The sequence below is a fragment of the Hippocampus bargibanti genome, linkage group LG03 (genome assembly GCF_051943395.1).
Source record: "Hippocampus bargibanti isolate YZ-2025 linkage group LG03, ASM5194339v1, whole genome shotgun sequence".
Lineage (NCBI taxonomy): Eukaryota > Metazoa > Chordata > Actinopteri > Syngnathiformes > Syngnathidae > Hippocampus > Hippocampus bargibanti.
Genome location: NC_142736.1, coordinates 8,982,000 through 9,000,288, shown reverse-complemented (window position 1 = coordinate 9,000,288; position 18,289 = coordinate 8,982,000). Strand labels below are relative to the sequence as shown.

At 44.8% G+C, this 18,289-nt stretch overlaps 1 protein-coding gene across 1 annotated transcript in view; it reads right to left on the bottom strand.

Annotated features, from left to right (window-relative positions):
• The window catches only part of LOC148900227 (SH3 and multiple ankyrin repeat domains protein 2-like), a 281,991-nt gene that overhangs the window by 65,212 nt on the left and 198,490 nt on the right, over nucleotides 1–18,289 (bottom strand). Inside the window, exon 12 of the mRNA XM_088993047.1 lies at nucleotides 10,426–10,506. Coding sequence (XP_088849173.1) covers nucleotides 10,426–10,506 — 81 coding nt within the window. The remainder of the gene's footprint in view (nucleotides 1–10,425; nucleotides 10,507–18,289) is intronic.

Sequence of the window (18,289 nt, the reverse complement as noted above, 5' to 3'; positions counted from 1 at the left end):
CCCCATACTCCCGAAGTACCCTCCACAGAACTCCACGAGGGACACGGTCAAACGCTTTCTCCAAGTCCACAAAACACATGTAGAGTGGTTGGGCGAATTCCCATGCGCCCTCGAGGACCCTGCTAAGGGTGTAGAGCTGGTCCACTGTTCCGCGGCTGGGACGAAAACCACACTGTTCCTCCTCAATCTGAGGCTTGACTTTCCGACGGACCCGCCCCTCTAGGACCCCTGAATAGACCTTTCCAGGGAGGCTGAGGAGTGTGATCCCTCTGTAGTTGGAACACACCCTCCGGTCCCCCTTTTTAAAAAGGGGGACCACCACCCCGGTCTGCCAATCCAGAGGCACTCTCCCCGATGACCACGAGACGCCGGATGTTGGACCAGAATTTTCTCGAAGCGGTCCGGAAGTCGGCTTCCATGGCCTCACCGAACTCTTCCCATGCCCGTGTTTTTGCCTCGGCGACCACCGAGGCTGCATTCCGCTTGGCTAGTCGATACGTGTCAGCTGTCTCAGGAGTCCCACAGGCTATATAAGCCCGGTAGGACTCCTTCTTCAGCTTTACGGCATCCCTTACTACTGGTGTCCACCAGCGAGTACGGGGATTGCCTCCACGACAGGCACCAACCACCTTACGGCCGCAATTCTGATTTTCCGCCTCAGCAAGGGAGGTACGGAACATGGTCCATTCGGACTCAATGTCCCCCACCTCCCCCGGGACATGTGTATAGTTCTGCCGGAGGTGGGAGTTGAAACTCCTTCTGACAGGGGATTCTGCCAGACGTTCCCAACAAACCCTCACAACACGTTTGGGTCTTCCAGGTCGGACTGGCATCTTCCCCCACCAACGGAGCCTACTCACCACCAGGTGGTGATCAGTTGACAGCTCCGCCCCTCTCTTCACTCGAGTGTCCAAAACATGAGGCCGCAAATCCGATGATACAACTATAAAGTCAATCATCGAACTGCGACCAAGGGTGTCCTGGTGCCACGTGCACATATGGATACCCTTATGTTTGAATAAAGTGTTTGTTATAGACAATCCGTGTTGAGCACAGAAGTCTAATAACAAGACACCACTCCTGTTCTGATCGGGGGGGCCATTCCTCCCAATCACGCCCTTCCAGGTCCCACTGTCATTGCCCACATGAGAATTGAAATCGCCCAGCAGAACAAGGGAGTCCCCAGGGGGAGCGCTCTCCAGCACACCCCCTAAGGTCTCCAAAAAGGATGGGTACACTGAACTGCTGTTTGGTGCATATGCACAGACAACAGTCAGAACCCGTCCCCCCACCTGAAGGCGGAGGGAAGCAACCCTTTCGTCTACTGGGGTGAATCCCAATGTACAGGCGGCGAGTCGGGGGGCAATAAGTATGCCGACACCTGCTCTACGCCTCTCACCGTGGGCAACTCCAGAGTGGAAGAGAGTCCAACCCCTCTCGAGAGGGCTGGTACCGGAACCCAGGCTGTTTGTGGAGGCAAGCCCAACTATGTCTAGTCTGAACTTTTCAACCTCGTGCACCAGCTCAGGCTCCTTCCCTGTAAGAGAGGTGACATTCCACGTCCCCAGAGCTAGCTTCTGCAGTCGAGGGTCGGACCGCCAGGGTCCCCGCCTTTGGCTGCTGCCCAGCTCACATTGCACCCGACCCCTCTGGCCCCTCCCATGGGTGGTGAGCCCTTGAGAAGGGGGACCCACGTTTCCTCTTCGGGCTGAGCCCGACCGGGCCCCATGGGTGTAGGCCTGGCCACCAGGCGCTCGCCAACGAGCCCCATCTCCAGGCCTGGCTCCAGAGAGAGGCCCCGGTGACCCGCGTCCGGGCAAGGGAAAACTGAATCCATTTCTCTTTTTCATCATATGGGGTCTTCTGAGTCGTACTTTTTCTGGTCCCTCACCCAGGACCTGTTTGCCATGGGTGACCCTACCAGGGGCATGAAGCCCCAGACAACCTAGCTCCTAGGATCATTGGGACACACAAACACCTCCACCACGGTAAGGTGACGACTCATGGATAATAATAATAATAATAATACATTTAATTTCAAGCGCCTTTCAAAACACCCAAGGACACTTCACAATAAAAACAATGAAACAAAGCACATAACAATAAAACCATGAGTAAAATGATAAATAATAAAATAGCAGATTGAACTAAACATTGAAAGCAATTTTGAACAATGGGTTTTGAGGTGGGACTTGAAAATAAGGAGAGAGTCAATATTACGGATGTTGGGTGGAAGTGAATTCCAGAGTTTGGGAGCAGAGCGGCTGAAAGCTCTGCATCCCATCGTGGTGAGACGGCCAGAGGGCACATAGAGGTGAAGGGAGGATGAGGATTTGAGGGACCGAGAGGGAACAGAGATTTGAAGCAGGTCAGAAAGATAGGGAGGGGCAAGGTTATGGATGGCTTTGAATGTAAACAGAATTATTTTGAATTCGATTCGATGTTTAACAGGAAGCCAGTGGAGCTGCTGGAGGACTGGGGTGATGTGGTGAAAGGAGGGGGTTCTAGTGATGATCCGGGCTGAAGAATTTTGGACGAGTTGGAGTTTATGGAGACATTTCTGATTGACACCGAAGAGAAATGAGTTACAATAATCGATGCGGGAGGTGACGAGACTGTGGATAAGGATAGCAGCGGAGTGAGGGTGAGCGTGGGACGGAGATGGTTAATATTATGGAGGTGGAAATAAGCAGACCGAGTTATGTTATTTATATGGGAGTGACAAGACAGTGAGCTATTGAGGATGACACCCAGGCTCTTGACCTGAAGGGAGGGGGACACGGTTGAACTGTCAATGGTGAGAGAGAAACTGTTAGTTTTGTGTAGGGTGGATTTGGTACCGACAAGGAGAAGTTCCGTTTTTTCACCGTTAAGCTTGAGAAAGTTATGGGAAAGCCAGGATTTAATTTCTGAGAGGCAAAGTGAGAGGGATGAAGGTGTAAGGAAGGCGTCAGGTTTGCTGGAGAGGTAGAGTTGGGGGTCATCCGCGAAGCAGTGAAAGTGAACGCCAAACTTACGGAAAATATTGCCAAGAGGAAGTAGGTAGATAATAAAGAGAAAAGGCCCCAGGACAGACCATTGAGGCACACCAGAGGACACAGGAGAGAACCGTGAGGTGAACGAGTTGATTTGCATAAATTGTGAGCGATCAGAGAGATAGGAGTGAAACCAGCGAAGTGGGGTGTGCGTGATGCCTAGGGTGGAAAGTCTGTCGAGCAGGATAGGGTGGGAAATGGTGTCAAAAGCTGCGGTCAGGTCGAGAAGGATGAGGATGGAGAGTGAACCGGCATCGGCTGCCATGAAAAGATCATTCGTGATATTTATGAGAACCGATTCAGTACTGTGGCGGGGGTGGAAACCAGACTGGAATTGATGTTAATGTTAAGCAGATTCCTTACTTATAGACAGTGTATTGTAGGTGTTCAAATACCTGACATGTTTCGGCGACTACTTCCGCCTTCGTCAGAGTGTCACGGATGTTGCTGTGACGCGCCATTTTCAGCTGGTGTTGCGATGAGGGCGTGACCTACCTGTCAGAACTGACAGGCAAGCCACGCCCCCCGCTGTCCGCTCGTCCCTCCAGGATGCTGCTCCAGGTAGTAGAGAGCATGTAAGCTCCCTCATCCCTGTTGATGGTCCTTGGTCCTCGCTTTCGGATTTCAATGGCCTCCCTGATCCAGCGCTGATGTTTGTTGTCTTCGGTGCGGATGACTCTGGCCTTCTCCCAGTCCATGATGTGGTTTTCTCTTTTGCAGTGGTCCGTGATGGCTGATTCATGGTGCTCCTGTTGTGCTTGTTCTTTTATTGCTCTTGTTTGGATTGTTGCCGTCTCCTTCTCGCACTCGTTCTTGTGCTCTTTTTTTCTTGTATTGAAACTCCTTCCTGTCTCCCCGATGTATGATTTATTGCATGACTTGCATGGGATTTCATATATTGAGTTACATTTGTTTTCCGGGTGTATTTTGTCCTTTGGGTGTACCAAGATTTGACGGAGAGTTGTGTGTGGTTTGACCGGTGTGTTTATGTTGTGTTACCTCAGTGCCCTTTGTATGCGTTCTGTGATTCCTCTTATGTACGGTAGTGTTACCATTGCTCTGTGTTCTTGTTTGTTTGTTTGCTTTTTCTTTCTTCCCTGTCTTGTGTTGTTTTTGTTTTTGACCTGCTCTGCCCCTTTAGTTATTGCCCACTGGGGATATTGGCATTTTTTCAGTGCGTGTTGTATATGTTTTTCCTCCTGTGTTTTGTCTTCCGGGTCCGTGATTATTGCGGTGCGTTCATGTAATGTTCTGACGACTGACAACTTATGAATAGTGGGGTGTTCAGATGTCCAAAGGAGATATTGGTCAGTATGTGTAGGTTTCCTGTGTACTTTTATTTTGATGTCCCCGTTGTCCGTGTGGTGTATGTTCAAGTCCAAGAAGGTGATGGAGTGGTTTGTTTCTTCTTCATGGGTGAACTTGATACTGCCTGTGGTGTCTATGGAGTTGAGGTGTTCAGTAAGCTGTTGCGTATGTCCTGTTTTGATTTTTTCCAAGATGTCGTCCACATACCGTTTCCATAGTGTTGGTTTGTATATTTCCGGGGCTGTTGAAAGTGCTTTCTGTTCCAGGTCCTCCATGAAGAATCCACACATGATGGCAGAGAGTGGGTCCCCCATGGCGAACCCTTCTTTTTGTCTGTATATGGTGTTTCTGTATTGGAAATATGTGGATGTGGCTATGAATTGAAGTAGCTGGGTTATGTCTTGTGCTGTAAGATTTGTGCGTTTTTTGAGTGTCCTGTCTGTTTTGAGTCTGTCCTGTACTATCTGAATGGTGGCTTTGGTGGGTGTTTTTGTGAAAAGTGAGATGGCGTCATGTGATATGAACATTTTGTCTTTCTGTTATTTTATGGTGGCGAGTAGCTTTGAGTTCTCGCAGTGTTGGTCCGTGTGTCCCAGTAGTGGTTTTATTATTTCCGATAATGCTTTGGAGAGGTTGTACGTGACTGATCCGATGCTGTCTACTATGGGGCGGAGGGGTATATCGGGTTTATGTATTTTTGGCGTGCCGTAAATCCTGGGGATGATGTTTGCTGTAGGTACCAGGTGGTTGTACGACTCTTTGTTTATTTTATTTTCGTTTAATAGGGGTTTGAGTAGTGCTTTAAGTTTGTTTTTCTTTTCTTCTGTTGGGTCTTTCTTTAATATTTCATAGGTGTCGTCCTGTAATAACTGCTGCATCTGTTTTTCGTATTTTTCTGTGTCCATAATAACTGTTGTTCTGCATTTGTCTGCGGGGAGTATTGTGATGTCTTTGTTTTTTGATAGTGTTATCATGGCTCTTGCTTCCTCTTTAGTAATATTGCAGGGTGGTGGTTTGGCCGTTTTTAAAATGCCTGCTATTTCATTGCGTAGTGCTGCTTTTTGTCCTAGGTTCTGTATTTTTTCACACGCTAATTCCGTTGCGAGAATGAAATCGTCGTATGGTATTTTTTTGGGGGTGACTGCGTAGTTGAGACCTTTTGATAATATGCTGCGTTCTGCTTGTGTGAGGTTGTGGCGTGACATGTTATGTATCCATTTGTCGTTTGTCTGAAATGTGTTTGATTCAGCCTTTTTCTTTTGCGTGATGAGTTTGTCTAATTTCCGGATGTGTCGGTTTTTTGTCGCGGTGAATTCCTGTTCGTGTATGTTGTGAAGTTGTCCGTGTAGCGTTGTTTTTGTGTAATTGTCCAGGGGGAACCGGAGTTCGAATTGCTCCGTTTGCCGCTGTAGATCACTGCTAATGTTATTGAGTTTGTTTGCTGTGCATCGTATTCGTTCTTTTATCAGAGTCATCCGCACCTTTTTGATGATTCTTTCCGCGTTCCTGGTTGGGATCGGGTTTTTAATCCTCAGACTGGCCGGAACGACTTCTTCGTCCCGGCAGCGCAGGTTGAATCTCAGGTGGTTTCGATAGCGAGCCCGTTTCCTTGACAGCTTTTGGAGGAGGCGAAACTCCTTGACGCATGTCTCTCCAAAACTTTCGCGTAATCGTTGTACTAAATTCACCCTGTCTACTTGATAACTAATGTTAAGCAGATTCCTTACTTACAGACAGTGTATTGTAGGTGTTCAAATACCTGACATGTTTCGGCGACTACTTCCCCCTTCGTCAGAGTGTCACGGATGTTGCTGTGACGCGCCATTTTCAGCTGGTGTTGCTATGAGGGCGTGACCTACCTGTCAGAACTGACAGGCAAGCCACGCCCCCCTGGAATTGTTCGTAAAGGTTATTGTGAGTGAGGTGAGAGTGAAGCTGGGACACAACTGTTTTTTCAAGGATTTTGGCGATGGTTTGGAAATTGGACGTAGGTTATTGAAATTGTTTGGATCTGAGCTAGGTTTTTTCAGGATTGGAGTAACAGCTGCAGTTTTGAGTGGGATAGGAACAATTCCAGTTGATAATGAGGAGTGAATAATGGTTGAAATAAATGGGAGAAGAGAGGGTAGGCAGGACTTGATAAGGATAATAGGGAGGGGGTCGAGTTGACAGGAGGAATTCTTGGATTTGGTGATAATGTCTGAGATTATAGAGGGTTGGGGGAGTTCAAAAGCAGAAAGTAGTTGGGAAGGAGTAGAAAGGCTGGGAGAGGGGGGGGAGGACAGAGGACCCGAGGTGCTGATGGATTTTGTTGATCTTCTCGCTAAAAAACATAAGCAGAGCGTTGCATGTATCAGAGGAATAAAAGTGTGAGGGGAGAGAGATAGGAGGTTTTGATGATTTTGTGATAGAGGGAAAAAAAGACCCGAGTGTTTCCAGGATTAGAGTCAATGAGCCCCGGGTAATATTGTGATTTTGCGCGTGAGATTGAGTCAAATGTCACTGTTTTCTATCATTTGCTCATTCTCTCTCTGTCGTCTGCCTGTCTCTTTAACCTTTACACCACCTCGACTCACTGCTTGCGTTTTCATAACTTTAACGTTTGTAAACCGAAAAGTTCGTAAGCCAAAGGGTTTGTAACCCGACGTATCACAATATACATTTACCAACACTAGAAAACAGGATTATTCAGTACTGTAAATGGAACGTAAACATGTAAAATCAGCAACCGTGGAAAGAAAAAAATGCTGACCACATTCACTTATGCAGGAAAATGTTGATGGAATCAACATTCCATTAACATTTTCCTGCGTAAGTAAAATCATTTTTTAAAAACCCCTTTCCATGCACTTTGTTCACCTTTGACACCGGGCGCACTACTGCACTTGATGATGAATCCACATTTTGACACTGGATTGGTGGCGAACCCGTGGTTCACGAGCTACAAGCAGCTCTTTGACTGGTTCAATGTGGCTACCGGTCTTTCAGATGACAAGCGTCAGAAGCACATTAGCAGTGGCGCTGCCATTCAAACAAAGTCGCTAAATACAGAACGCACGACGTTAACCTGTTATCAATCCCGTTACTTGATTGACACAAAGTGGATCCAATCAGATCACTGAATCACCACTCATGAGCAAACAATGGCGGTACTCGCGAAGCTAGTTACCGGGCCACCTGTGATTTTATGACAGAGGTGCCCAATACGTCGATCGCAATCGGCAGGAGGCCAGCGGGCTGGTCCCAACTTGACCGCAAGCAGTAGGAGGAGGAAATGGGTGGGGGAAAAATATATATTTGTGCCGTTAGCTTTCGTTAATGTTCGGGCCATTCTGGCTGTTGTTGATCATGGCGTGAGTGTGTAAATGGGCGAGTGTGTGATTGATTGGGTACCTGCTTGCGGGTGTACGTGTGTCTGTTCTTGCACATGTGCGATCGAGTTGATCATGGGAAGTTGGTTGCTTTAAAAATCGATCTTTGGGCAAAAAGTGTGTGTTACGTTTGTGTGACTGTGTGCACCCACGTGAAGACAGGATCTCACTCTTTGCAGTAACACGGTAAAAAAATGTCTCTTAGTCTCTGATTGGTTGGCCACTGATGCACTACAGGATGAGTTGCTTAGAAAAACAGTGTGACACAAAAAGACCGACACATTTATTTTGAGAATTTGCCAATGAAAGCACACAAATGTGCAAAAAATGCATTTCAGGCTCTTGGTTTCCAGAATTAGAATTAAAACACACACACAAACACACACACACGCACACACACAAGCGCACACACACACACACACACAGCCTAAATTGACACGTTATGAATGAGATAACACAAAAGCCCCAACATAACAATGGTTTATACTTAATCACCACACATCCTTCTTATTTCTACAGCCCTATACTTGAGGAATTCCGGTCGCGACGCAGCACACAAGTCAACGTAAGAATTACCCTCCAGAAATGTACTGCACCACAGCCAATAAACACAATGTGTTTAAAGAGGAGAACGCAACAGTGGAAGAGCAGCCATTTGGACCCTCGAGCAACACCACCTCCTCCATTTTACAACCAGGGAATGCACTTTGTAGGTGATAAGCACTTTGCACTGAGCTTGGTTGTTGTCGCTATCAAATGGTCCTTTTTCACCACGCTTGTGCTAATTTAGTTCCGCAACAGTGCCTAGTTCTTTCTTTTTCCACCACCGAATATGGCCATCGCAGTTTAGGTCGCTCCAATTATTTGTCCGGTGAGACTCTACTACAAGCCACGTGAAATCCTCTTTCCACGATGCTTAAAAAAATAATGTAAAAAATAAAATAATAATAATAATAATAATAATAATAATAATAATAATAATAATAATAAAAATAATAATAATACATTTAATTTCTAAGCACCTTTCAAAACTCTCAAAGACACTTTACAATCACGGGATAATGTCCATTTACGTTTTGTAGCGTCAAAAATTTTGTTAGCTTCTTTTGAATCTTTCTTCTGGGGCTGAGGTTCTGTGCATCTACTTTGGAAAATGATATGCAAATGCATGACCTTATAACGCTCGGGAAAGTCCGGAAGCACAAAGCAGGCTTCTGATTGGCTGCCGTGCCGAGTATGCAAATTGCCAAACGAACCGAAATTCCAACATTTCCAAACCAAACGAAGATGTCAAAATCTGAATCATGTATTCCAATTTCAAAATCTTTGTTCAGACGTTTGCTTTATTGAAGAAATTCAAACGTTTGATTTGGAAAAAAACTGTTGTCGGCTACCCGGGCGGAGAGGTTTTGTCAGCGTTATTTCAGACACTGGTATAAATGAACAATGAAAGCATTTTTTTTTTTAAATTCTAATTTACACTTTTGCAACACTCACAATATTTTAACACGCACCACAGAGTCGTGAGTACGAAAATCTCCCGATTTATGATTTCTGAAACTTAACATGTAGACTTAACATGCAGACGTTATTTCAGACACTGATATATGCCCATCTTCTTCTCAAATTACTTTAGATGTGAGGCATATTTTATTCTATTTCCCAATAAGATGTAACAATAGCATTTTTACTTCTAGATTGTCTGCCAGAAAGCTGGTCACTAACATCAAATCATGAAATAAAAAAGGGATGTGACCTCCTTTCATGTTATCACCGTAACAGACTTTTGTAAAAATAAAAAATGCAAAAATATTTCCGAATATATTCAGGTAGGAGTGGTTTACACATAGGCGTCACATACACTGGCGCATGGTTTGATTCAGCTTTCAAGTGTGGATTTTGCAGTGTCTCCCCGTGTCTGTGTGGGTTTTTTATACATGGCAGGTTAATGGAACTCTATACATTGTCCCTCATTGTAATTGGGAGCATGAATGGTTGTCGGTCTATGTGTGCCCTGTGATCAGCGTGTAACCAGTTCATGATGGTAAATCAGTTCACATAATGGATGGATATTTAATGCACACATTTGACTACACTCTTGCTCATCACATAGTAACTGAATGTACTCATTTCACGTCACTATCTTCTGCCTCTATCTCATGCTACTTTCTTTCTGGCTTTTTGTACCATCCCTTTCGAATGTCATTCAATCCTTCCTTCCTTTTTGTCACCTGGTACACATCTTGGCAACATGGCAAGCACAGCCTATGAATGCCAAGATAAAACTAAGAGGTATTGCTCATAAACACTGATAAAAACAGTCAGATAAATAAACATATTCATACACTAAGGATTTTTTTTTTTTAATGAATTGGTTTCGTTGCTGTAACCAGCGGCTTCCATGCATTATGTTGCGAGCGGACAGGAACTGATGAAGGCCAGGCCAGATCGCATGAATCGTATTACATTTGATGGAGACTCGAACAGTGCCATTGCAAACTAAAAATCATTTGGTTGCAGCAAGCTGGCGGAAAAAGAAGCTGGGCAAAATGGGCAGCGCAAGGTTGTGCAGCGTAAAACGCTTGCTTACCTTTATCCACTAGTTATTCAACCAATTCGAATAAGATAAAGGCACAAGCAAAAAGACAAGACTTATGAGACAATGACCTCCCAACACATGTGGAGTCAAATTAAAGCCGGCAGAATCTTACCGAGTTCCTCCAATTCGGATGTCATTGACTTGGAGCGCATGGAAAGGGCAGTCGTGGGAGCTCTCTTTGGTGGCGGAGGAGCTGAGGGTCAGATGTACAGTTACCACAGGTATAAGTTATGATTTTAAGGTAATGAAGGTGATAAAAAAAACAATCTACAATTCTTGGTTTGATTCAAAGTTTTTCAGTCAATGAAAGTATTTAATTCATGGAACCGGTTCTATTGACCATCTTTTGGGTTAGTACTTGAGGTCATTGTATTAGCTGTAGTCACAAGATGCAGATCTACCAAAGGCTTCTATTTAATTGCCTGCAGTGCACTGAGAAAAAAAAGCAAAAAAGCGGACAGTGAAATGGATATAAATAATGCAGAGTTTCAAATACTCCAGAAACAGCCTTACAAATGTTTTATAAGGAAGGAAAGTGCATTTCCAAATGCAGAGGAGAGACACAACAGTGACTTTGGTTATCTGTTCTCAAATTCTTTTTGTTTTGAGTTAGTTTTAATTTGTCAGTATAACTCACACAGCTCAAATAGCGGACTAAGATGTCTTCAAAAACACTCAATGTTAAAGTAAGAATTGTCATAACTTAATCTAAATTTGTCTGTGTAAGCTCTCAGTCGTACAGGAGTGGTCCATCGATGAAAAGGTTTCTTCAGCTGTCATCTCTACTTCTTTGAAGGTGTCGGACGTTTCGCTTCTTATCCAATATGCTTCGTCAGCAAACTAAAATCTTACTGGTAGTTTCGGCCCTATATATATCCCTATTGTCCAGACTTGGTAAAAATGGTCAACATGATGAACACTTTAAGGCAAAAATTAGTGCATCCAAAAGATAGGCTGCCAAATGAAAAACAAAGTAATGTAGTTTATCCAATACATTGTAAAAATGAAAATTGTAAAGAGCAATACATTGGGGAGACTAAACAAATTCTAAAAAAAAGACTTTATTAACATGGCAGGGATAATACTAGTGAGCCTCAATCGGCAGTACATATGCACCTAAAAGCTAGAAACCACTCATTTGACGACAATGAGGTTAAACTCTCAGCGTAAGAAAATAGATGCTTTGAAAGGGGAGTAAAAGAAGCTATTTTCATAAAACAGAAAAATCCTTCCCTAAACCGCCATGGTGGGGTGAGGTTCAATTTGGATCGTTCGTACAATAGACTGCTTAGGCAACATAGGCTTAGTTATGCTGATGAGGTGATACCAGAGCAAATGGCCAGTCGTAGACCTCATACTCAGGCAGGACAATAATAATCAGTGGGGCTGCAAGTAGTAGTCCTCTGCTCCCCCAACCTGAGAGCAGGGAAGAATCATAGCAGAGTCCGGCACCGCCACGTCTAGATAGTAGGGATATATATATATATATCGGGCCGAAACTACCAGTAAGACTTTAGTTTGCTGACGAAGCATCTTGGATAAGAAGCGAAACGTCCGACACCTTCAAAGAAGTACAGATGTCGGCTAAAGAAATATTTTCATCGATTGTTCTAAATCAGGGGTCTCAAACTCGCGGCCCGCGGGCCAACTGCGGCCCCCGAAACAATATTTTGCAGCCCGCCTTGATATGAAAGATTAATGTTAGTGCGGCCCGCATGATTGATATGAATGAAACTTGTATGTGGAGCTGAACAAACCACGGTGGGGTAAAAGGCTCTGAAGGGTGGCACATCAGTCAGGCTGTCCAGTGCTTATCCAGTGAAATAAAATAATTCATGGAGAAAGACAGGGTGGTTGTTCCTGTGCGAAGTAATCCAAAATGGCTCATTGACTTAGCTTTTCTTGTTGATATCACACATGACCTAAATGTGTTGCGCTCTCCACTATGGTAAGGGAGATACGGTGTTGTGGGATCCAGAAAAAAAACCACAAGACAAGCAGTGCAATACGTCTTGACTCAACAGTGGTTTACTTTGAATGCCCAGATGTAATGCGCACAACAATTTCCTGTCCAACGATCTAAATCGGTCCGACACGAAACACTAACCGAAGCAGGCATTCCTTGTTTAAATAAACATTTTCGATATATATCATTTGTAAACCAATAGAACTACGCGAATGTAACCAAAATATGAAATAAGATACTTTACAACCTGTCACATACTCCCCCTCAAAATAGATGTTGTCCCCAACATATGTACTAGTAAATACATAAATGCGCTGGACGACAATATGAACTGCATCCAAATATGAACTATAATAATGAACAGTTTACCGACTGGAACTCTTTTCATACATTCTGTTTACATTATAACAATCAACAGTTCACAGACTGGAACTCTTTTCATACATTCCGTTTTAATTATACACATCAGGGCTCATCGGGTCTTCTTGTTTCAATCTCACTGTGCTATCAAAAGGAAGTGTCGATTAACCATCTCTGTAGTACTCCGTGGCATAATAGGGGTGTGCACCATACATCCAAGGCATTGTCTGTTCACCATAACATGGTACTGTCCCTACACTGTAACAAGATGACGTACCAAGGCTATCATACGTGAATACCTTGGGTCTCCTGTGTTCTCGTTGTGGCCGTTGATTTCCCCCAATATCAGGATTACTGGGGGTGGCTGGGGAAAAGGGGGACACACCGTCACAGGTGAATCATTTTCCCGACCAATGTTGCCCTCCTGAGGTTGGTCAACTTCCGCAGCTCCCGGCTCTGTCCCCGGCAGTTCATTCCCCAGTTGATTGTCATCATGGTGGGTTGTCTCCACGAAGCTCACGTCCTGCAGTTCTGGTGAGTCTGGTCGGGTGCTCTGGCGATGCAACACTGGATAATACTCATCCTCCTCATCATCCTCTTCCGGATCCATTTCCGGCATCTTGTTCGGTCGTTGCCGAGTGGACTTTTCCTTGGACTGGGGCTGTAGTGAAGTCTCTAATGGCAAATGATCACATGGCAGCAAGAGATTGCGGTGGAGTATCCTAGATCTGCCCTTCCCCCTCTCAGGTTTCATCTCATAAACTGGAATGTCTTTGCTGACTTGACGAACCACTGTATGAACAACATCCTCCCAGTGGTTTCTCAGTTTGCCTGAACCTCCGCCTGGGGTTAAGTTTCGAACTAGAACACGATCACCGGGCAACAGGGTAGAATACTTTAGTTTATTGTCATATAGTCTCTTACTCCTGGCAGCAGCTTTGTTGTTATTTTCTTGCGTGATCACATACGCTTCCTCCATGCCCTGTTTCCACTCCTTCACATAGTCCTTCTGGTTGGTGTCACCCTGGTTAGAGTCTGGATTCAAACTAAACAACATATCAACTGGTAAACGTGGTGAACGTCCATAAAGTAAGTAAAAAGGTGAAAACCCTGTCACCTCACTTTTGGTACAGTTGTAAGCATAAACGAGTTTGTTTAGTGAGTCTTTCCAGTTACTCTTTTGTTTCTCTGTCAATGTCTTTAACATCTGGATCAGTGTTCGATTAAATCATTCAACCTGTCCATTTCCCTGTGGGCGGTAGGGGGTTGTCCTTGAACGCGCAACCCCACAATATTCCTTCAGTTGAGCAAAAAGTTGATTTTCAAATTCACCACCCTGATCATAGTGAATCCGAAGGGGGAACCCAAACTTTAAAGCATAGTCATTAAATATTTTGTTTGCCGCTGTTTTGCCAGATTTGGATGTTGTAGCATAAACTTGAGCAAAACGTGTAAAATGGTCTACTAGCCAAGCACGTATTCATAACCACCCTTACATTTGTCAAGATGCAAAAAGTCAACAGAGTCAAGTTCAAAAGGCTGAGTGGTCACAATATTAGTGAGAGGGGCTCTGGTCTCACGGTTGGGCTTTTTGTGTTTTAGGCACACACACACACTCAGTACATAGTCCTCTATTTCTTTTTGCATAAAGGGCCAGTAAAACGATCCCTTAAAAGGGAAAGAGTCCTTTCTACACCATGGTGGCCCATTTCATCATGCAGCTCTTTTAACACTGTCACCTTGTGTTTTTCAGGAAGCAGTAGTTGGGTTCTGTTTGCCGTTTTTCTGTACAAAACACCTCTGTCATTAAAGTGTAGCTTGTCCCATTCCCTCACAAGACAAACAACTCCAGGACAATGCTTTCTTAGTTCAGTACCTAGCGGTTTCGTCTCCAGTTTGTATCTAATAATATGTCCTATAATGGGGTCAGTCTCTTGATCTAGCTTGATCTGTCCAACAGTCAATGGGGCTATCGGTGTGTTTAGTGACACCTCGGCACACGTAGCTGAGATTCCCATAGACCAAGCTGCACTAGACTCGTTCTGTTGGTCAACTGCTTGTACGGCAGCACTCACAGCATCATATGACATTTCTTTTGTACATCCTTCCATATACGTCTGTGTAAGCTCTCAGTCGTACAGGAGTGGTCCATCGATGAGAAGGTTTCTTCAGCCGTCATCTGTACAAATGTGAAGGTTTCGGACGTTTCGCCTCCTATCCAAGAGGCTTCGTCAGCGAACTAAAGTCTGACTGGTCGTATCGGCCCCATTTATATATCCCTAATGTCCAGACATGGTGGCGCCGGACACAGCTATGATAGGTCCCTACTCTCAGGTTGGGGGGGCAGAGGACCCCTCCCTGTGGCCCCACTGTTTATTCCATACATTGTAAGAATGAAAATTGTAAAGAGCAGTATATTGGGGAGACTCAACAAATTCTCAAAAAAAGACTTTATCAACATCGCAGGGATAATACAAGTGGACCTCAATCGGCAGTACATCTGCACCTAAAAGCTAGCAACCACTCATTTGACGACAATGAGGTTAAAATCTTAGCGAAGGAACATAGATGGTTTGAAAGGGGGGTAAAAGAAGCGATTCTTATAAAACAACAAAATCCTTCATTAAACCGGTCTGGTGGGGTGAGGTTCAATTTGGATCGTTCATACAATAGCCTGCTTAGGCAAAACAGGTTAGGCAACTTTCGTAATGCTGATGAGGGTCGTTATGCTGATGAGGTGATACCGGTGGGAGTGGGGGTAATAGGCCAGTCGTTAGTCAGGAATGTAGGAACAATCAGTGGGGCCACAGGTAAGGGTCCTCTGCCCCCCCAACCTGAGAGTAGGGACCTATCATAGCTGTGTCCGGCGCCACCATGTCTGGACATTAGGGATATATAAATGGGGCTGATACGACCAGTCAGACTTTAGTTCGCTGACGAAGCCTCTTGGATAGGAGGCGAAACGTCCGAAACCTTCACATTTGTACAGATGACGGTTGAAGAAACCTTCTCATCGATCCTTCCATATATGTTACCATATCAAGGGGCATCCTAGATAAACTGTCTGCATCAACATTTTCCTTACCAGGACGATATTTGACAGTAAAATTAAAATCAGAAAGTTCTGCGACCCACCTGCACCCAGTTGCATTTAACTTAGCAGTCGGCAGTACATAAGTGAGTGGATTATTGTCACTAAACACCGTGAAGAATGGTGCATAGTACAAATAATCACGAAACTTGTCTGTGATCGCCCACTTAAGCGCCAAAAATTCCAACTTGCCCGAGTGTAAGTTATAATTCTTCTCAGCTGCAGTTAAAGTCCGAGAGCCATAGGCTATCACGCGAAGTTTGCCATTTTGTCTTTGGTACAACACAGCACCTAAACCCCGGTTGGAGGCGTCTGTATGCAAAATGAAAGGATGCGCGAAGTCAGGAAAACCTAAGACTGGTGGTTGAACTAAACAGTCTATTAGCTGCTCTAACACTGACTGATGCTCATCACTCCACTCAATACGTGTGTTGGAAGACACACTGTTATGTCTCACTTTCCATTTTTCCCTTTGGTGCTGCTGAGTCTCAACATTCAGAGGGGCTTTAAGCTTAAGACTAGCACTACAAGAGAAATCTTCGATGTATTGCCTATAATAGCTTAATAGTCCCAGAATGGCTCGAAGCTCACTGACAGTGCCTGGCTGCTTGTTTTTCAGGGCAGACACTGCTGCTGTATCTGCCAGGTCCATTCTTCTCCCCTCAGCAGAGACAATCCTGCCGAGGTACCTCACTTCCGGCTTGAAGAGGTCACACTTTCGGGATTTGAGTTTTATTCCATTTTCCCTGAGACGTCGCAACACTCGCCTGACGTCCTCAACGTGGTTGTCAAATGTCCCGCTGAAAACAAGAATGTCATCAAGATAGGGGACACATATTTCGTCCCGTAACCCCTCCAGACATTGTTCCATACACCGCTGGAATGCTGCTGGTGCATTCATGAGTCCAAAAGGGATTCAAATCCATTCATAAAGGCCCCAAGGGGTCACGAAGGCGGTCAGGTGTCGGCTCCCTTTGGACATGAACCCCTGGTGGTATGCTTTGCCTTGGTCCAGCAGCGAGAAGATGGTGTTAGCCCCAAGGCTGTCCACCATGTCCTGTACCCGTGGGATGGGGTGCCGGCCAGGGTGTGTTTTTACAACCTGTCACAAATGTACTGAACAAGAAGCTACAAAGCCAGGGGCAACTTGTCAGTGCTGCCTATGACAACGTGAAAGCATTCTGCACAAAACTTGTGTTATGGAAGGCCCAGCTCTCTCAGACAAACCTTTTCCATTTCCCAGCATGCAAGACACTCCTGGATGCAGGCACACCATTCAGTGGTGAGAAGTATGTTGAAGCCATTTTGGAGCTACAGAGGGAATTTGATCACAGACTTCAAGACTTTGCAGACTTTAAGACACACAAAGCCACATTTCAAATTGTTGCGGACCCATTCTCTTTTGATGTACAAGATGCCCCTCCTGTGTTCCAAATGGAGCTCTGTGACCTACAGTGCCACTCTGCACTCAAAGCCAAGTTCAGGGATATGAATGGAGAAGAAGACAAGCTTGAGCAATGTTTGAGAGAGTTAACCCCCAGCTTCCTTGAACTTTCCCGAATGTTCAAGCGGTCCATGTGTCTTTTTGGGAGCACATACTTATGTGAGAAGCTCTTCTTGTCACATCTCGTTGCCGTCCTGGGCGCGCCCCGCCCCTCCTGTCATCTCCTCCGCTGCTCCCTGGAGACGGACCCTCCCATCATCGTGCACCTGGGTTCCCACAGCTGTTTATCGTTCCCTTGATTGTGCCTTTTGACTATATTTGCCGATCGCACCATACCGTCTCCGTCGGAGTATTTTGAAAGCCACCCTTGCTACTACCGTGCTGTCAGGTCTGCCGTTATCGATCACTCACTTACCTCATCCAGCTGTCATTTTTGCATGCGTGTCTCAGTAAAGACTTTTGTTCATGAGTATCTGTCTCGCCGTGTATTTTGGATCCAACCTCCCCGCTTTCCTTTCGTCACTCGAGCCCTGCCCTCAAGCCTCAAGTGACGTGACACTTCTCCACTTTGAACTTCAATAAGTCCAAGTACAGGTCCAGACTTACTGATGAGCATCTTCAATCCCTACTCAGATCCACTGCATCCTCCCTCAAGCCAAATGTGGCTCGACTTTGTGAAAAGAAGCGCTGCCAGGTCTATAGCAGCAAGAAGTAGTAGGCAAGAGAAGCAATGTTTAGGACAGTTCATGTTCAATATTTTATTTATGTTAAGAAAGTGAAAGGTTAAAGTACTGTGAATACAGACATTTGAAACTTGATTAAAATAATTAGTTTTCCTGTGTTTTTTTTTCAGTCGTCTGTATTTGCCTTATGATCATCATAATTATTTTATTTATTAATTACTGGTTAATTTATTTTTTATTCATTTAATTCATTTTTTTGTGTGATAAAAAGAAAGATTTTGAGAACATCAGAATCAGAATCAGAATCATCTTTATTGCCAAGTATGTAGAACACACAAGGAATTTGTTTCCGGTAGAACACGCTGCACTAGTATCGTTGTCAAAAAAACTGCTAAGTGGCACTATACAGTTCCATTTTGGCTACTGTTGAAA